Source organism: Curcuma longa, chromosome 17 (genome assembly GCF_044706935.1).
Source record: "Curcuma longa cultivar G26 ecotype Majalengka, Jawa Barat chromosome 17, ITB_CL_G26_1.1, whole genome shotgun sequence".
Lineage (NCBI taxonomy): Eukaryota > Viridiplantae > Streptophyta > Magnoliopsida > Zingiberales > Zingiberaceae > Curcuma > Curcuma longa.
The window spans coordinates 766,066-786,469 of record NC_133877.1 but is presented as its reverse complement, the minus strand read 5'-3'; the positions used below and the strand labels follow the sequence as shown (position 1 = coordinate 786,469).

The 20,404-nt window shown below is 34.3% G+C and overlaps 3 protein-coding genes and 1 pseudogene across 3 annotated transcripts; 3 read left to right on the top strand and 1 right to left on the bottom strand.

The window, feature by feature from the left end:
• The first annotated feature begins 986 nt into the window (after positions 1-986).
• Positions 987-3,165, top strand: LOC141811790 (uncharacterized). The gene is made up of 2 exons (XM_074699845.1): positions 987-1,189; positions 2,472-3,165. Exon 2 carries the CDS (start codon positions 2,486-2,488, stop codon positions 2,990-2,992), a length of 507 nt encoding a protein of 168 aa, XP_074555946.1. The 5' UTR covers positions 987-1,189; positions 2,472-2,485; the 3' UTR covers positions 2,993-3,165.
• A 2,078-nt stretch (positions 3,166-5,243) lies between these two features.
• On the top strand, positions 5,244-8,592 carry LOC141811439 (receptor-like cytoplasmic kinase 176; annotated as a pseudogene).
• A 1,101-nt stretch (positions 8,593-9,693) lies between these two features.
• Positions 9,694-13,339, top strand: LOC141811785 (uncharacterized). The gene is made up of 4 exons (XM_074699841.1): positions 9,694-9,937; positions 10,077-10,180; positions 12,529-12,658; positions 12,797-13,339. The coding sequence occupies exons 1-4, from the start codon at positions 9,830-9,832 to the stop codon at positions 12,833-12,835; spliced, it is 381 nt and encodes a 126-aa protein (XP_074555942.1). The 5' UTR covers positions 9,694-9,829; the 3' UTR covers positions 12,836-13,339.
• A 326-nt stretch (positions 13,340-13,665) lies between these two features.
• On the bottom strand, positions 13,666-17,216 carry LOC141811957 (uncharacterized). The gene is made up of 5 exons (XM_074700042.1): positions 17,068-17,216; positions 16,841-16,941; positions 14,518-14,599; positions 14,363-14,436; positions 13,666-14,061 (listed from the first exon to the last, which is right to left on the bottom strand). The coding sequence occupies exons 1-5, from the start codon at positions 17,107-17,109 to the stop codon at positions 13,818-13,820; spliced, it is 543 nt and encodes a 180-aa protein (XP_074556143.1). The 5' UTR covers positions 17,110-17,216; the 3' UTR covers positions 13,666-13,817.
• Positions 17,217-20,404: the final 3,188 nt, after the last annotated feature.

Genomic DNA, 20,404 nt, shown 5'->3' with positions numbered 1-20,404 from the left:
ATAATTATTATATATTGTATGGTCAAACAATGTATTAGTATATTAGTGTAGGATCATTGTGGTTTGTTTGGCTCACGCTGGAGTGAATCAATTTGATCGATTAAGATTAGTGTGCAACGTTGTCGATATCAATTTGAATTTTAATGTAAACTTGGTTTAATTTTAAGGGATCATTTGATTGGGAGTTATTGTTAATAATTTTGATTATCTATTTAAGATTATCAATTCAGGTTAGAATTGATTTTCAAGTAGTATAGTATTACTGTTAGTTTAACAAATGAGTTTTAATCCATACCTTTGTGACCGTTTAAGATTTTTAATGATTTTAGATGTTAATAAAAAAATTTTTTATGATTATATTTCGATTTTAAAATTGAATTAATTGAAATAGTTAAAATCTAATTGAAATCAAATTAATTAATTTTAATTTAAATATTTATAAATTTAAAAGAGATAATTTATTTTAAATTTTAAAAAATAAAATTATTGAATTATATTTATTAATTTAATAAATTATTTTATTAAAATAATTATTTCAATAAATTATTTTTTAAAAATATATATTTATTTATTTTAAATTTTAAAAAATAAAATTAATGAATTATTTTTATTAATTTAATAACATATTTTTATTAAAATAATTATTTTAATAAATTATTTTATTAAAAATATATAAATTTATTAAATTTAAAAAATTATATTTATTTTTTATATATTATTAATAATATTAATATTATTAATTTAATTTAATTTATTTTAAAAATAAATTAAATTAAGAATAATATAATAAATATTAAATTGATTATGTTTCATCTTTTCATGCGTGTTAAAGTTAAACTTGATTTTAATGACTTAAAAGGTTGGGTCCAATTGAAAGAGTTTGGACTGAATCGGTATCGAACCATATTTAAATGCGGTTCGGTTCAAGGTTGTAATTAGGTTACAACTTGAGTTGGTTGGAGCTGCTAGCTCTCTCCAGTGAGTGTTCCCCTCTGGTCTCTTCTCTCGTGTGCTGCTGCCCCCTCTTCTAGATTCCTCGATCGAACTCTTCTCCCTCGATCTCTTCCTTGCCCTCCCCACGAGCCTCTCCTCTCCTCTCCTAGGGTTGGCGGGTTTCAGCGAGGGCAGAAGCCACTCCGGTAGAACCGACCAAATCATTCTGTCGAGGGCAAAAAGGAAAGTGTATATGGTTTGCTCTTTATCTTATGTTTTTTTATTCGATTATGGTTTTTTGAGTAAAAGATTGATAGAGAATTATTGCAAAGTGATCTTCCACGCGCTACCTATTGAAATTTGTTTCCTTTCTTATGCTTGATTCGATCATGGATTGTTTCCCATCAAGAGAGGTAAAGCGAATTTAGATAAGATAACTCAGGGTTGTCTGGAGGAGGATTTAGTGATTTTTTTTATAGGATGTCATCTTTGTGGGTGCCTGAGCTAGACCTTGATGAATGGACTGGGGATTCCGAGAGAGAATAGTAGTGAGACACACTGATCTGTGAAGCTTACCAGTGTCAGAGGCTTTTGGCGATGTCGAAGAAGAGTGACAGGATGCTAGAGTTGCTCTGATGCCATGTTGAATAGTGGAAAAAATGTATATAATTAAATCTTTAATAGTTCACTCTACCTGTATGCATGTTAGATTGATTTAGTCTTCAACAACATAGATATCTACAAGGAAATTATTTGCAATATCTACACAATCAGAGGGATCGTCATTGATCAGAGAGCACAGCTTACAATATTGATGTTTCTTTCGTAATTGCGACTTGTTGCGCCACTGCGGTCAGTTCATCTGCACAGTTAGCCATTGTATACTCATAGACCACTACTATAGATGATCATCAAATGACTCTCATTGTTCTTTGCTAGTTGGAGATATGACAATTGGCAAATTGCTAGATTGGAAGACAGGTGAACAGATGGTTGGGGAGATAGAGTGTGGCACCAAAATGGCTAAAACAGGGCCAATGGAGAGAGAAACGTAGGGTTAGGTTAACATTGTATTTGTACTTTGAACTTGAACCAGTTATTTGCAATCAATCTCATTTACTTGCTTCATGGAACTTTATTAATTGAAAATATGGTTCATTCGGTTCCCTTATTGGACTGGATTTGATTGATTTTTCAAGTTCTCCAATTTTTTGGGTGAATCAGACTTTTTTGATATCCCTGAACTTTCTGTCCGATTCAAATTTAAAAAAAAAATTTTGAAAGCACCCTTCTGTCAATTTTGGCCAAAATTGGCTAATTATTGAGCTTATTGACTGCTGGCATCTATTCTTGGGACAAGGATTGGATTTAGATAACAAAATTCAGTGATGTTCTTCCTAACTCATGAATTTTAGATTCTTGTTTGCTTGTATCTTATTATGTCAATGTATTAAAATGAATCAGTGCAAGGCATTTCTGAATATTTTGTCTTCAATTGAATCTAGGATGATGCTGCTCATCTTAATTTTAATTGACAGGGCTGATTACCAGGATGAAGCTCAAGGTGGTATGTCGGAAACTGTATGATTACGTTCGGTATGATTTGAAGGAAATCGCTTTCCCTTCATCTCTTCCTGATCCCCCACATATCAAGAAACGTAGGAAGCTCACATGGACAGAGCGCTGGTATGTTTTGAAGGAAGCAACTAGGCTTTATGCTGCCAGTTGGGTGCGGGACATTGGCCCTGATCTTAGGCCAAATGATTACAAAAAGAACAGGGCTGATGATAACGAATTCGATCGACAAAGTACTCGATCTGACAAGAAAGAAGAACCTTCCATGTTGGAAGATCTTGCTGTTGCAGCTAGAGGTGGAATGGAGACCCTAAGACCCGCTCTACAGCAGATATATATGACTCGTGCATCAGCATACAGAGATGCACTGAAAGCTTTTATAGAAGGGTATCAAGAAGAATTGAAAAGAGTCATGGAAGGAGACAAAGTTGACGACAAGCCCCATAGTCAAGATCAAGATGCTGATGTAAAGAAACCAAACTGATATCTCTTCGGAAGAAAATTATTCCACAACTCATTGTGTTCATAAATCTGTACCTAGTTCTCAGTTCCTTGTTTTCTTTTTGAAACACTATGATATCTATAGCTTATTTTAAATCTAGGTTTCTTTCTTGTCTTTAGAAATGACTTGTCCAAGTGGTTTGCCTTTTCTCCTTTTCTTTTGGGTACAATGAAATAGTTATAGAGTTGTTCTGAAGATATCTATTATTTAGGGGGCGTTTGGTTGGTAGTTACTATTGATAATCTTAGTTATCTGTCTAAGGTTATCAACATTGATAATCTTGTTTGGTTTAGATTATGATCGATTCTCAAGTAATGCAGTATTACTGCCACATCAATAAATGGGCCGGGTTATAATTCGGGAATATAATTATCTTTGCAGTCTAAGATTTTCTACGAGATTAATGAAATTTTTTTTCATGATTATCTTTTGATTTTAAAACTGAGTTAATTGAAATATATCATAAAATTTAATTGAAATCGAGTTATTTAATTCAATATATTTAATTTATATACTTATAAATTTAAAAAAGATAATTTATTTTAAATTTTAAAAAATAAAATTACTAGATTATATTTATTAATTTAATGAATTATTTTATTAAAATAATTATTTTAATAAATTATTTTATTAAAAATATATATTTATTTTAATTTTTTAAAAATAAAATTAATGAATTATATTTATTAATTTAATGAATTATTTTATTAAAATAATTATTTTAATAAATCATTTTATTGAAATAAAATTAATGAATTATATTTATTAATTTAATAAATTATGTTATTAAAATAATTTTTTTAATGAATTATTTTATTAATATATATATAGATTTATTTTAAATTTAAAAAAATAAAATTAATAAATTATATTTATTAATTTAATGAATTATTTTATTAAAAATATATAAATTTATTTTAAATTTAAAAAATTATAAATAAATTATATTTATTTTTTATATATTATCAATTTATTATCATCATTAATATTATTAATATTAATATTTTTAATTTAATTTAATTTATTTGAATCAAGAGTAATAGAGTAAATGTTAAATTGATTATGTTTTATTTTCTTCAAATGAGTATGTTAAATCATACAATATTAAATTATATTTTATACTTTATAATTTTAATTTATGTGATCATTAGGTAATTATATAATTAAAATTATATATGATAATTTGAACTAAAGGCATCTTTAAAATTTTATAATTTTTTTATAATTTAAAATGATTGATATATCAATACGTACATAAAAAATAATTGACTTTGGAAAGGAGCTTAGGATTCTTTAAAACATGTGAAACGTGGAAAAGGAGAGCATGGGAAACGTGGAAAAAGAGAGTAGAGGAGCATGTGAATATGGGAGAATTAGTGTTTAGAGTGATCAATACTTATAAGTAATCTAATTAATGAAGTTCTTGTTCAGCAAATAAAGACAAAATTATTTAATTTTTTTTTAAAAATAATTTATGTTGGACGAAAATATTTAAAATTTAAATAAATAATTTATAGTAAAGCATATGTAAAACCATTATTTATTGCACAAAAAGCAAATAAATAGTTAATGTTTTTTTAATAATTAAAATTTAAAACTATAAGTTAATTTAGGAGAAATAATGCATTTATATGTATAGCTTTATCCATTAAACATACAATACAATCTATTATTCAAATTATTTGTAATATTTTTAATAATTAATTTTTTATCTGTATATTTGAATTTATTTTTTTTTCATACTGCCTTTTATACCGTGGGATAGACTTTAGGGGACTTAGGATGTTGCAGATTTATTTTTTTATTATACAAATTAATAACATGGGTCATCCATTTATAAAAATAAAAGTTAATTTTAAATACAAATAATTTATTTTTGACCAATCAAAGAACGAATTGTCGCCGGCCTCCATGACGTCACAGTTAGTGGATTACGTCCATTTTAGGGCTTTTGATTTTCGTACGTATACCCGCACGAAGATATTAATTTTATCTTGCACATTTATCCTTTCAAATTTTAATTTTTATATATATACCATTAAAGAGTCGCTTTCAACCGCAAACGAAATCAATTATAATTGGTAAAGAAACGCAAAAAGCACAATTAACAAATGAAGTAAATACGAGGATCAAATAAATAAAAAGCCAAAACATACTATTCCTAGCCTTTTGTCCGCATAAAGAAGCTTCCGCGTAAAAATAGGTAGGTGGGACCGCCGCCCTCGCGCCCGCCATGGATGAGCAGCGCTCGAGCTTCGTGTGTGGGTCAAAATTTCTACACGAAGGTCTAAAAGGGCAGCGAGCCACCAAAAGAGAGATCCAGGAAAGTTCCGACAACCTAAAAAGCTGCGACCTTTTCTCTCCTCCCTTTTCAACTCCGTTCCATTGAGCTGCTAATCCTGATAGGGCGATCGACGATCTCCGAAGTCGGAGAGTTGGGAGAAAGGCAGCCAGCTGTTGGTTTGGTGATCTTCCTCCACCTTGTTCGCCAGAGCTCGATCGCCTTACCTTCCTTTCCTCGTCAGGTTTCCGGGCCGCAGGGCTTTCGATTTGCCCTCGCCCCCTTTGGGTCCTGAAACCTTGTTTTCGTGGTTGGTACTCGCGCTTGCGCTCTGGGAGGTCTGGGATGGGGAATTGCTGCTGCTGGAGTCCAAGATCAAGGCGGAGAGTCCTTCCACAGCGCCTTTGCCTCAGGTACCAAAATTGTCTCCTTTTTAACATCTTTGATTGTTCTGCTGATCTCAAAATTATAAGATTTCAAATTTTAGTAGTTTTTTTTAACCCTTTCAGTTTAGATTCGAACACTGAGTTTTTGTGGAAACTACAACTTTGCGGGATTTTTTGCTAGTTATTTGTTTCCTCTTACACAATTTGGTACATAAAAGGACATGTACTTCTGTTGGGTGAGTTGTGCGTGATCGAATTAGATCATCTCTATTTTTCTTACTTTGTCGTCAAGAAATCTGTTTCTTGCATGTGCTGGGAATTCGAGTTCATCCATCGTTTCACCACACTCTTGATTAATTCCTTGTTGTGCTACTTGAAATCGATCATTACTTTGTTTACGGATATGATTACCGAGACGCAGTTTGTCTTGATTGTTTGTCACTTGTTTGGTGGTCTGTTTGCATACTTTCTTAATGAATATGATCAAAATTCCTTCTTATTTGGATTCTAGGGGTGAACTCCAAGCAGGGTAGCCGGGTGGGCAGCACGTTTAGTAGTTCTAGCAGCAGATTGTCAGTGCCTCCAACCCCTCGGAGCGAGGATGAGATTTTGAAGTCATCAAATGTAAAGAGTTTTACCTTCAATGAGCTGAAAATCCGCCACTAGAAACTTCCGGCCAGACAGTGTCTTAGGCGAGGGAGGATTTGGTTCAGTTTTCAAGGGGTGGATTGATGAGCACACATATGAACCAACCAAGCCTGGAACTGGTATTGTCATTGCAGTGAAGAAGCTCAACCAGGAAGGATGCCAAGGTCACAGGGAATGGTTGGTTAGTATTGTTTTCTTCTTTATCTCCATTACTCTGATTTTGTATCAAACTAGAGGTTTAGATAAGCATATATGCATTGAAGATGGTACTTTGACATGGTATTTGCTAATGTGCTTGCATTTTTGTCTATTTGGTTATGATTTTCTTTCCATTTTAACTTTAATTTTGATCAATAGGTCTTGTGTTTTGCAGACAGAGGTTAATTACTTGGGTCAATTAACTCATCCTAATCTTGTAAAGCTAATTGGATATTGCTTGGAGGATGAGCAACGACTCCTTGTCTATGAGTTCATGCAATGCGGCAGCTTGGAGAATCATCTTTTTAGAAGTATGTTCTTTGTCTACATGCAAACTATTAACATATTTCACCACCCGTCTTATTAATTGTTAATGAGATTTAAAATGACATGGAAATGCTGCATTAGGGAGTTCAAACTTTCAACCACTATCTTGGAACACCCGTATGAAGATTGCTCTCGGGGCGGCTAAAGGACTTGCTTTTCTACATAGTGAGAAAGCAAAAGTCATATATCGTGACTTTAAAGCCTCTAATGTTCTTCTGGACTCAGTAAGTTATATTATGGTTTCTTCTCGGCCATAGATTCGATGCTAATTCTGTTTGATAAGTAATCCTGCTGCTATATGCACAGAACTACAATGCAAAACTTTCAGACTTTGGATTGGCTAAAGATGGTCCAACCGGCGATAATACCCATGTCTCTACAAGGGTCATGGGTACCCATGGATATGCTGCCCCTGAATACCTTCAAACAGGTAAATGATATAGTTTCCAGTAGTCTCAAATAAAAAGATGCATCATTCAAATGGCCGAAACCTTTGGAGCTTCTGTTCGTTGATACAAAGCTAAATAATTTAGTCAGTTGTTCTACAATACTGAGTTACCACTGCATTTTTTTGAACTCACATTCTTATTCTCTTTTTCACATTGAATAATGCTTGTTCTGTTTGAAGTGCTTGCTCACTCAAGGGCTTTGAAAATTTGGTGCTGTACTATTTATTTTGAATTTCTTTTTAGGTGGTTTTATTAGTGAAATGTAAGTCTACTACCAGTCGAGGATAGTCGAATCGTGCGTATGGAATGGCAAAACATAAAGAAAAGGGTAATAAACGAACCGAATAACTGATCCATCATCTAGCATGGATAGCTGTAGGACCATTCCATATTGCTAATTTTAAACTGGCACTTGTTATCCTTTCATCTATTAGCATTCTGATAGCTGATTGCAGTATCATGCTAGACTCAGATCTATCGTAAAAGAATTTATAGTTACGATATTGTTTTGTAGTAGTAGTGGCCGGAGGAGGTTATATTTCTTCATCTTCTTACCTAAAAATCATTTGCAATGCAATTCTAGTGAGGACTCAAGATTTCTGTTTGATTTACAGGTCATTTAACTCCCAAGAGTGATGTCTATAGCTTCGGAGTTGTCCTACTGGAAATGCTGTCTGGATGCCGTTCCTTGGACAGGAACCGTCCTATCGGACAACACCACCTGGTCGAGTGGGCAAGGCCTTTACTAGCAAGCAAGCGAAAGTTTTTCCGTGTCCTGGATAGTCGATTGGGAGGACAGTATCCACTGCAGGCTGCCCAAAATGCTGCCCATCTTGCACTCTGGTGCCTATCCAGTGAAGCAAACAGACCAACCATGGACCAGGTGGTTTCTGCTCTAGAGGAGATTCAAAATGTTAAAGTTCCCAGCCCGAACCGTCGGTTCAGAACACAAATCAAGCAGCCATAGCACGAAAAACAACAACCGCGAACGGCCTCGGCCAAGAGGTATGGAAGTGCCTAGAAAAACTACTTATCCCAGGCCCTCAGCTTCCCCACTCTACACGTAGAGCATACACTTGACAGTGAAGCTGTAAGTAAACAAGTTGCTAGGAGAGCAACGTATTGATGAAAATAACAAATGCTGAGACATGCCTTCTTTTAGTTATGTTTTCTCTCTTGTTTTTTTTGTATAGATTTAGCCTTTTTGATGATGGTTTTGACTTTCTCACAAGCATCTTTCTTTTGTTGTATTCCTTGAAACCTATGAAGTCAGAATACTCTCTTATTTTTGTATTGAGTTTTGCAGATAGATCAAACATCTCATGTTGATAAACACTCTCATGTTGATAAATACTCTCGTATTTATCTCTTGGGGCACGGTGCGGTAGTAAGAAATAAGAATGATTTTCATACAACGAGGATTCGAATCTCACGTTGAGTATTTTTGAATGCCAGCGGAGTTCAAACCATGAATGGCGTTGGGCGTTCTTGTCAAGATTTGTTTCTTAGATTTATCTGATAGTCAATCCGTGAAGTTAGACTGTCCATCTCTAAAATTAATTAGAATGTAAAAATTAAATATATGAATTAATAAAAAAATACTCTTAATCAATAATTTGAGTTAGGTCTGTTGGGTTAGTTTGTCCTATTAAATAATTTAAGTGAGTTAGATTGATATTTTATAAATCCATTTTAAGATGAGTTTGCTTGTTTGAGCTTATGATCCTACACACAGGTTGCTGTGGGCTTGGTTGGTCTTTAGATTATTCTAACATTTAAAATGAAAATGTTGTAAGTTCATGGGTTAAATGCTAAACTTAAAATTTTTAATATTATATATATACTAATTTTTAATGGCAAAATTTTAAATCTTTTTAATATATATATATATATATTTAATTTTTTGATAGGTCTGTAAGTTGATCAACTTAATCAACAATCCACTTTGAATTGGATTGGATTGAAAATTTCTTAGCCCGCTAAGATAATGATTCAGCCTACCGTATCACGAGTTTTTGATGAATTGGTCGTTTAATCGCATTGTTCGTATTCAATGTGATATTTTATATTTGTCTTCGGGGTATAGTTGAATTGGTTACTACAGAGCAGAATTGTTGAAGTGAACAAGGATCAAATCTTAGTGAAGTCGAGATAATATCCTCTTCTGTCATAATATCCTCTTCTGTCATGATCAACTGTAGCTTCTCGATTTATATCCTCATAAATGATCATGGGGCCGCTAAGTAGCGGATTCCAGAAATGATATTTCATGGTTAAAATAAGAAAAGATAACTAAAGAAGTTAATTTTAGTAAAGGCTTAGATAAATTTATACGTAATATTGTTTATTTAGTAATAAATAAATAAATTTAAATACTTTTACGTGATCGAAGTAGTCGTCGTCGTCTAACCGCCTCCTTGAGAAGATCGCCAATCGAGAAGAATCTTCTGGTCAAGCGAAAGCAAGCCCTAGGGGTCTTGCCATACCACGGAGATCCGATCCAGGCGAGAAGGCCATCTTTTCTTTGACCATGAAGAAGACGAAATCGAGCAAGGCTTCTTCGCAGGAATTACAGAACGGCCATACTCCATCCTCTAAATTCCTCAAATTGCTCGATCCCGAGGCTTCGTGGGATAAGGTATCCAGGTTGACTTGCCGTCGAATGGTTCCCTTCTTTTGGCTTCGAGAAACTACTAATCGCGTGAAATTTAGGCTCTTTCGTCAGATCTGGTCTAGATCGATCGTGAACTATGTGCTTCTTTTTGTTGTTGTTGTAGGATAATTTGGGGGATACGCTGCATTGGATCCGGCAGGGATTGGGTCTTTCCTGCGGGCTGTTGTGCGGCGCAGTACCTTTGATTGGGGCTTTCTGGATTGTTGCGTAAGTTCTGCCATTGCCCACCCCCAGAATGACTTGCTTTGATTTTCTGTAATTGAAAATTTCAACTTTCCTACTGTATTTGTCTATGCAACCTTTTTTGTTCTCGCTCTATTAGCCATTTATTAGCATTTTTGGTAGATCTAACGATATTTAGTTCACTCTTCCTTTTCCAAAAAAAAAATTCACTCTTTTCTAAGGATGGTAACGAATAACCAATAGTCGAATATATGTGAGTACCCCAACCTTATTGCATCAGATTTGGGTAGTCATATTACATTTGTAATTGGGTTCAGGCTCGGTAGTATTATTTGTAATCAGGCTTGGTTCAGATTTAGGTTTGCTTAACATTGTGGTCTACCTGCATATTTTATCCATTTAGTTGGATACATAGTTATGGGCACTTTTTAACATATGAGTAGCGTTCAGGTGGTAAAATAACTACCCAAAGCTTTTGGGTAGTAAGTAGTTATTTAGGTGCAGCTAGTACTCACAAATGTTGGTACTGAACTCCGCATCATCATCATCGTCGTCATCGTGTTTGATCCAACTATATAGGATTGGCTGTATGAATCTTATCTCTCCAATAACCCTATGCAAGGATATATCATTTGTAATATTCAAGTCAATTAAATGTCACATTGGCTAATATTCTCTTTGATTAGTCTTTGGCCCTTATAATAAATTGAACTCTTTTAACTATAAAAATAATTGATCACCTTCGAACATGTTCATACCATCTCAACCTATTTTCTCTCTTAGCTTTCACATTATAATAGGCCAACACTCTTAAAACTCTTCTCTATGACATGATGATGATAATCGTATGACATCACTAATATTGTGATAATATATTTTATTACTAATCTAAATTTATTTGTTAGAGTATTTATTATTTAAACCTCCTTATTATGATTGGGCACAATTTGTTATCTCCAATATGATACCATTTTATTTAATTTTTGTTTTTTCTTAATGATTCTGATTTCATTGGTTCTACCAATAAGATATGACCAATATTTTTATTTTGACCATCCATTCCCCATATCAATACCAATTTTGACAACCATGGTCTGCTAGTTTAAATTTCTGATAGTCACCGAGAGGTTCAAGTCAAAAGCCTGGTTGTACTGGTCTAATGGTATGTTTCTGTAGAGGGATAGGAAGTGGAACAGAGTTAGAACTGAGAAGAGAAGTAGAGTAAGAAATTTTAGTAAAAGAAAGGCAAGGTTCATTTGTTGCTTTTAAAGGAAGGAAAAAGGGGAAGAGAATCGCAAATTACTAAAAATGCCCTTATCTTCAACCCGCACGCAATGAGCTATGCTGTTGGCCATAGCAAACTAAGCATTATGCGTGAGTTCCTCTTTGAGCTTGATGTCACAGTGAGCTCTTTCACTAATCACGACATGCTAGGTGTTATGCAAGCTTCACTTATGTGCCTGAGAGCTCCTCCACATGATAACTCTGTTGTTGTGCATGAGGGCAGCCACTGTGCTGGAGCTCTTTCACCATGCTGAAACTCCAGTAGGTTGCAAGGAAGGAAGAAAAATCTGACCCATCCTGATGTCACTTGCCGGATAACAAAGTTCCCAAATTCGAACATGGATGCAATTTTATCAAAAAAAAAAAAAAAACTCTGAATCTTAAATTTTCATGTTGGGTTGGGGTTTTGGAGTTTTTTGGGATACCAGATTTTTCTTTCTTCGATTTTTAATGATTTTGTTTTTTGGATTTTATACTTGCAAAATTATGTAAAAGCTTAGAACTTTTACTATGTGGGTAAGCTACAATCAATACATGAGCCATTTATTTATTTATCTTACTTAATAAGTAGTGACTAGATATTATATGATTTTATACTTAAATGTATTATGTAATAATTAAATACCCAACTAGTTGGGGTTGTTTTTTTTTCTTCCAGTTTTTGTACAAAACCCAAATCCATCCACGAACTCAAAATAATATTTTATATCCCAAAAACCTTTAAAAATCTCCAACTTCAAGTTCGTTCAGTATGGTCTTCAGTTTCGGACCAGATATGTTGATTTTTTTGTGCACTCCTGTTAATAGCAATGATTACATCTTTATATGGAACTGATGTGGCAATCATTATAGTATATCCGTCCACACCATGTAAAATGTACTGCTTCAATTTGGTTTACTAACTTGCACATATTCCTTCATTCCTTGAAACATGGATTTTTTTTTCACATCTATAGGCAAATAGAATTATGCCTCAACCACCTAACAGAGTGATATATTGGCTTCTTCTTCTTCTTCTTTTTCATTTTTTTTCTCTTATATTTATTTCTGTTCTAATGAATCTCTTAAGTCATCTCTACTTTCTGCAGATTTCTGGTGCTATCAACCAGCATTATATATGGCTATTACACGTATGTACTAAAAGTAGATGAAGAAGATTTTGGAGGTCATGGAGCATTACTTCAGGAGGGTCTTTTTGCATCGTTTAGCCTGTTTTTGGTATAAATTCCTTGATCATTGCTTTTATTCACCATTAAGTGCAATGACATTTTAAAGGCATATGATTTTTCCAATTTTATGTTCGATAGGGCAATAACAGTATCCTGATTAACGCAATAATGTTTTTGCTGGATGCAGCTTTCATGGATTGTCATATACAGTTTACTACACTTTTAAAGACGGTCATCACGTGTGAATTCCTCTCTGAAATCCAGATGCAACCCGTGGAGTTTAATGCCCATCAGATTGGTGTTGAATGGATTGGAATCTGTTGGTTTCTTTTTTATCTAGAATTATATGGACAAAGGAATGCACCACCGCTTAAAGTTTGTCGTGTTCAACTATGCTCCTCCACACAGATGATTTTGAGCAGTAATAAGGTGCAAGAGTGAAAAGAGTATTTCACTGATGGCTCATGAAGGAGAACGAGAACCTTTTGCCAAATATCATATTTGAATTGTGGTCATTTGGATCATCTAGTTTTAGGTTTTTGATTGGGCAAAGGTAACTTCAGACTGGTATTTTCTGAACTCTCTCTATTCAAACATAATTTGATCTCGATGTTTTAGTTTCTTAACTTCAATATTGATGTACACATCTCATCATTTTGCTACCTAGTATTAGAATCGAGTTCTTTTCCTAGATTACAACAATATTATTCAAGGGAGTTTTCTTAGTAACGTATCATCTGGCACTTTTTTGTTCATATTTTAAAGCCAAGTTCCTAAATGTAAGACATTGGTTATGTTAAAAAAGTTATCTAATTCTCTCCAGACTCCATAGAATGTTTAGAATGTTCCATCCACCAATGGCCATCAATTTTATCCTTCAATAAGTATGCTTACTGTACATGTTTATCAAATAGATTCATGTTAATAGATCAAAACACTTTAAAACGCTAGATTTAATGCTCAAGCAAACCATACAACATTTCCAAATGAGAACGCAACAGAATTTTAAGTTTTTAACAATGTCTGAACACAATTTAAACTACTGCCTCATCCAAATTGTCTCAAGAAAAGCTCACCCATGTCAGATCCATGTTGCTACTGAATTTTTTGTTACAATGAGTACAATAAAACTGCTCTGAAAAAATAACAAATGACAAAGAGGGGAGAAATAACCAGGTACAATTGAATGTATGACCTAACCCTTTTGATTATATTTTAGGGGGTCTTAGAACATTCCAATCAAGTTTTCCGCGTTTCTGTTGCTTATGAGAACCTGTTCTATGGTTAGAGGATGACTGTTTACCTTGGTCACTATAGATTTCAAGCATCTCCTCAGGAGTTGTGTTGTCGCTATCTGCTTCAGGTTGCTTCCTCTTGAGGTCAACATCGGAACCATTGTTTGATCTTCCTATTCTCGACTCCCTGGAGCCTATGACCGTGGCTTCACCTACTCTGCACCAGCAAAAAAATAAGAAGCTGTTCTTTTATTCATAGAGAAGCAAAATGAGCACCATCAAATGCCGATCTTAAGTCCGATGAACAAAAAAACTTAAAATTCGTTCATGGAGATATTCTGAGCACTGTTTGTTCTGATTGAACATTACACAAATAAATCGAAAGAAGCTTTACAAAGACTTCTAGCAATTAATAATTTTACCAAAGAAACAGCAGAAAAAAGACATTGTAATAGTTGACAAATAAAATAGCAAATGCAGAACTGAGAAGTATGAAATATAAAGACCAAGATTAAAACCTAGCTGAATCTCCATAGCTATTTGAAGCGGAAGCAACATTTTGTTGGGTATTTGCAGCCTCTTCATTTAGTTTCTGCAAAGGAGAAAAATCTTTAAGCAAGGAGGTGAAAGGCCTAGAACTTGAAAACATGTTTATATAGATACTGGAACTCACATCTATTGAGGGATTGAAACTCTGAAAGGACATCCGACCTTTCAAAGCTCCTGGATGAGGATCACCTTCCATTATAACAATGCTGTGGGAAGATATATGAAGTAGAAGTGGATCTTCAAATGTTAAATAAAGAGGATGATGGTACAGCAAAAATATGGATAGCCCAGCCTCAGAACTGAAGTAAATATAATAAGTCCTGAAGACTAGGGAGCATAAATATATTAAAGCGAAGCATGTTTAATCATTTCATTATTGATGAATACTAAAAGAATAAATACTTAGCTATTCCTTTTGTCAGACTCAGAAATATTTATTCTGATATGACCTATAGTTTCATTTTGATTTTACCAGACATGGGAATGGGAACACATGAGAATGAGAACAGAGCATCCATTCCATGAACAAAAGCAAACCAAACTAAGAAGGATAGTGTTATTCTCTTCCTATTCTATTCTACTCTCCAACTATTATATTGTGTCAATCCATTTCATAAACGAAACATGTTATAAAATAACTAAAGTCATATGCTACTCTTGTCCATACTTAAATAGCAAGTGGTTTCACTAACTCTGACAGCACAACTAGCATACACTAACAGTGAGAATTACTTCAATAATAACCAAATCAACATTAACCAACAAGATATTATTAAAAGCAATGTAACATGCCCAAACGATTACATCATCTCTATCCAATGACATAAGAATTATGAAAAGCTTAAGTAAATGAATTAGTGTGATGGGAATCCTTGAGAGCCACTCAAACTATCATCATAAGTTAATTATTAGCCATTATTTGCAACAAAACTTCAACTTCATCCATCAAAACCTTGCAAGATATAGTAGATGGGAAGAAGAGATGACATCAAATACTGACAGGCAAGTCTAGCCCCAGTTTAGTCAAAAGTACAAGGTGCTTCAAGGTGCCACAATCTTGTCTAATGTCTAATCATAGATGACCAAAGGAACTAAAAGTAGCATAAAGTATGTTTTTACAGACGGGGAAAATTCCTGGGTGATGTAACTATCATTTTCTGCATTGAGAGATGCAAGGTCTCAAGTATTTGTATAGAGAAGTCGACACCAATCTTATTGGATGTGTTGGAGGAAGAGAACACAGCTTTTAGTGGGTGTTTACCCTTGAGGAAAGAAGCAAAAGGTAGAGAAGGGAAAAGAGAAAGGGAAAATGGGAGGGAGAGGAGATGGGGAGGGAAAGTATTTACCCTTGGATTTGCTTTGGCTAGTTTATGGCGGAACCAAATTTTAAATGGGGATACCCGAGTTTAAATGGGGATAAACCGGTTCAGTCGGATTGGTGAGATTATGTATTTTTCTCCTCATGCACTCTCTTCCCACACATCTACCTACACCACACTGCCTCTTTTCTTCCTTATCTTTCCTCCTCTCTTGCTCTTCACCGACGCTTGAGCCACCGAAACCATCTCCCACGCCGGCCATCCACTTCCTCCCGCCAACATCTCCCTCTCCTTGTCTCTCTCTAGCACTCTCCCTCAATTCCTCTCTTTTCTTCTTGCAAACACACAACAACAATGTTGCTGCTCATCGCTTGAGCGCTGGTCATTGTCGGAGCCAAGAGAGGCCACCACCGACCATCCCTTCTCTTTCTTCTCTCCCTTTTTCTCTTGTCGCATTTTCCCCGCACCCACAGCTATCGGTCGATCACTAGCCACTGTCAAGCAAAAAGGGAGCCATTAACCACCAATCCTCGGTGCCACTGCAGCCACCGGCCAATTCCTCGCTTAGGCGAAGCTGTTGTTGCCGTGTTCTACCCACAACATTGTTGTGACTGGGTTTCGCCTTGCACATTAGGAGAAGAAAAGGGATAATTTTCCCATTTTTTTCCCTGTTAAGGCAGCTCTGACATGTGATTACCCATCCCTTAACCAAAGATCTGCATTGCAATTATTGATCATGGTCCATAAGATGACCTCTAAAGACTATCAAACTACTGTAATGTTAGTTGAAATGCAGCATCACCCACTCAACCATCTTAGAATCGATGCTCATGATTCTTAGTTCAGGAAGCAGCCAAGTCTATATTCCCATGAAAAGCCCATGAACGAAAGAATAGTTTGCAACAAGAGGCCTAAAGGATAGATATACACGGTAAGGTTCTTCCAGATGGTGAAGAATCAAAAAGCATAAATATATCAGCTACTGTAACACAAAGCCTATAAAGAAGCATAATTTGGCATCCCAGCGATAAAACACTCCAATACAAGCCTAATAAGATCAATTCATACGCAAAGAAAACTTTATATAATAAGCGAGGAAAAACCCTAAAATTGCATAGTGAAACGCACCATCTTCTGGCAGGGGCTGGGACGGCGCCGAAGTTTGCCACGGGCTTGTCCTTCTCTACTTCCTTGATCTTATCATCCTTCAGGGAAGCCCGTTGCATGAACTGGAACACGATAAAATAGACCCATTATTTTGCGGAAGGGATGTGAAAGAGGTAGAGAGAGAGAGAGAGAGAGAGAGAGAGAGAGAGAGAGCTTGGTGATGGAGGAGGAGGATATCGAGGTCTCACCTTTAAGTTCTTAATGGTGTTGGAGAGCTCGCGCTTCGCCATCGGTTTTCACGCCGCCGGCGAAAACCACGACGGCGAGGAGAGGAGAGGGGTGTTTGGTAGAATCGGCGGCGAGGTCACAACCCACCCAATTTCGCCCAGGAGACGCCCTTAACAATCATTTTAAATATTTTTTAGAATTTTTTATTGTTTAACATTTAAGAAAAAAATCAAAATATTATATATATATAATGAAAATTTAATAATAGTCTTAATTGGAAATGATTTTGATATTCATAAGATTTATTGAAGATTTTAGATGCATCATAAACATTTCAAATTAAATTATATTTTTTACATCATCATCGTGTAATTATATCCTTAAATATAAATTTTATAAGTTATATAAAGAGTTATATAATAATCATAGCAGTCGATGAATAATAGAGCATAATACATTTGGAATCACCCCATGAACTCATTATCTAAGGGCTCATAAAGCAAGAACATAATTGAAAACGACTATTTAATTTGGTAAATATAGAAATTACGTACACGTTTTAGATATTACAAAAATCTATGAATGTGATTTAATAAATTATTATTTTTAAAAACTATATCTTTTAAAAATTAATAATAAAAAGTGTTCTTTTAATTTTTATTGTATAAGAGTAGAACTAAGATTATCGATGCGATATATTCTTTCATTTTCATGACTATAAATTTATAATATTCAACGTGAAATACTATCAATTCTAATTTTTACATCTTTATTTATTTTATAATTTAAAAATTTAACTCTTTGAATTGAATAATTCTAGAAGTAATCAATTCAATCCTTATTGAAGTTTTTTTATTGATCATAAATTCATAAAGAAACAAGTGATTAGACATTTATAGTCAAATTATTCGACAAATATAATTGACTTAAGATGCTCTTATAAAATATAATATGCTTGCTTCCCATTTATCTTACCATCGACAGACCTAACCATCTGATCTATCCAATTGAAACAAAAACTAAGGGTCCTTATCCAACTTATAATATTTGTTCTTATCCAATTTATAGTGTGAAAATTCTTACTTATTTAACACTACATCCAAGTTCTTATGGAGATATAGTAGTTCTTATCGAGATGTTACAGTCGGACTCCATAACATATTCCTTTCGAAAAACAACCTAACATTAACATAATAGTTTAATGAATTCATTCATTTCTTTTTTATCCAGGCTCGAGACCGGCCACGATGGAGTTAATTCATCACGGGCGGAGTTGACAATAGCATGTTACTGATATTCAAAATTTCCATCATTATATGAACTGGAGAGGAGCCTCTTTTGCAGCTTAAGCACAAACTAACAGTCAATAGATAACTCTTGAAAATTAAACCATTACCTGTTGCAAGAGACAGAGGCCACTTTTGAATTGAATAGAGCCAATCAATCCCTTAACTGACGAGAAAAGGGACAAGAGAGTATCAAAAACCAGCAAAGTGACAAAGTGACAAGGAGCAACCACCGACCTTCAGTCTGCTAATTCTCCATCTGCATAAATATTTAGATAGAAAAGCTTCAACATTGCTTCAAGAAGGTCGCACCAACAAGAAAACGAAGAAAGCGTGTTTTCATGCAGGCAGCTCTACACAAGCAAAAGCAAATGGCTGATGTGAATGTATCATTATGTAGATTCCAGAGTGTGCCAGAGTCAAAATCTCAACCAAGACACAACAAAAATTATAGGCTGATAGATTTCATGTGTTTATACAATTGATTGAATAGAAGTTACACAATATGACAAGAAAAATGGAACTATGAACCTTTTAGTGTGACTCAGCAACCTAGAATAACGACGAATTCAAGGTAAAATAGTCAACTATGAGAGGATCTTATGCTAAAATTGTAAGAAAAAATCGATAGAGTAATCTTAATAGAAAACCCTAAACGCTACTCAATTCTTAAGAAATCACATGTATAATAATCAGAATTGCGAAAGCATACCAGGATTCATTATCTGCAGTCGATCTGGAGTCAAGATCTTCAATTTGCAGATTTTCCTTAGGTTCCAGAGAGTTTTGTCGATGGGGAACAAAACTAAGCGTCGTTCTGCAAATTGGGACCATAACCCCTTTTATAATTATCTTTATTTGCATATTTCTAATTTGGCCCCTCAACAAATTAGAAATTGCACATGTGGTATCCACACTTTTATATTCATGACAATTAAGCCCTTACGCCAAATTCCTTAATCATAATTTGACCACATTAATATTTGACTTATTTAATTGATGACATGACATTTATAATTACATTAATGATCCCAAAATTCTAATAATCTCCCACTGGATCATATATGTAAATTTATAAATGTGTTAACTTTAGTGAGCTCAAAAATTTGTCATCATAGTCATAGGACTTCCTTAACAATCTCGTCCATTAATTATATAGACATAGGATCAATGCAGTCTTTGTTGTATCTATCACAACTAAACCATCAATGGTCACATACATCAATATAATTAAATGACATAGATCAATCATGAATGTGTGGCATGAAAATTACATGCAAGGTGATCTATTCATGTCAATTTTCAACTGGTCCTCCTTAACCAAAGTGAGATCAAAACATTAACTTAAATTGTACAAAGTGTACTGAAGTAACATTAAACTTTATTTCTGATCAGAAAAATCTTGGTATATAACCAAACATATATAGAAAACATATATAGTACAAACTCCCACTAGATCTAGATTTCATCAAATTGAATAACACCCATATGAGTAGTATGCTCATAGAATACATTGGGTGGTAAACCCTTTGTAAAAGGATCTGCTATCATGGAGTTTGTGCCTATGTGTTCTATCGAAATCTGTCCACTTTGTACTCTTTCTTTCACAACAAGGAACTTGATATCGATGTGCTTCGATTTTGTCGAGCTCCTATTGTTGTTGGAATATAATACAGCTGATTTATTATCACAAAATAACTTCAATGGTCTCTCAACCATTCCCAAAATACGCAGCCCAGAGACAAAATTTTTCAGCCATATTGCATGATTTGATGCCTCATAACATGCTATAAATTCTGCTGCCATGGTGGAAGAAGCTGTCAGTGCTTGTTTAGCACTTCTCCAAGAGATAGCTCCGCCAGCCAATAGAAAAACATAGCCTGAAGTGGATCTCATACTATCTTGGCATCCCGCAAAATCAGAGTCAGAATATCCCATGATCTCAAGAATATCTGACCTCTTATATGTGAGCATGTATTCACTAGTTCTTTTTAAATATCTCATTACTCTCTTTGCTGCTTTCCAATGATCCATTCCTGGGTTGCTCAAATATCTGCCCAACACTCCAACA

Excerpts from the sequence above, each read along its gene's own strand:
- LOC141811790 (XM_074699845.1), top strand. The coding sequence starts at position 2,486 with ATGAAGCTCAAGGTGGTATGTCGGAAACTGTATGATTACGTTCGGTAT.
- LOC141811785 (XM_074699841.1), top strand. The coding sequence starts at position 9,830 with ATGAAGAAGACGAAATCGAGCAAGGCTTCTTCGCAGGAATTACAGAAC. Across the intron at positions 10,181-12,528 it reads GGGGCTTTCTGGATTGTTGC|ATTTCTGGTGCTATCAACCA; the intron begins GTAAGTTCTGCC and ends TACTTTCTGCAG. Across the intron at positions 12,659-12,796 it reads CATCGTTTAGCCTGTTTTTG|CTTTCATGGATTGTCATATA; the intron begins GTATAAATTCCT and ends TGCTGGATGCAG.
- LOC141811957 (XM_074700042.1), bottom strand. The coding sequence starts at position 17,109 with ATGGCGAAGCGCGAGCTCTCCAACACCATTAAGAACTTAAAG. Across the intron at positions 16,942-17,067 it reads ACACCATTAAGAACTTAAAG|TTCATGCAACGGGCTTCCCT; the intron begins GTGAGACCTCGA and ends ATCGTGTTCCAG. Across the intron at positions 14,437-14,517 it reads GTTTCAATCCCTCAATAGAT|AAACTAAATGAAGAGGCTGC; the intron begins GTGAGTTCCAGT and ends TCTCCTTTGCAG.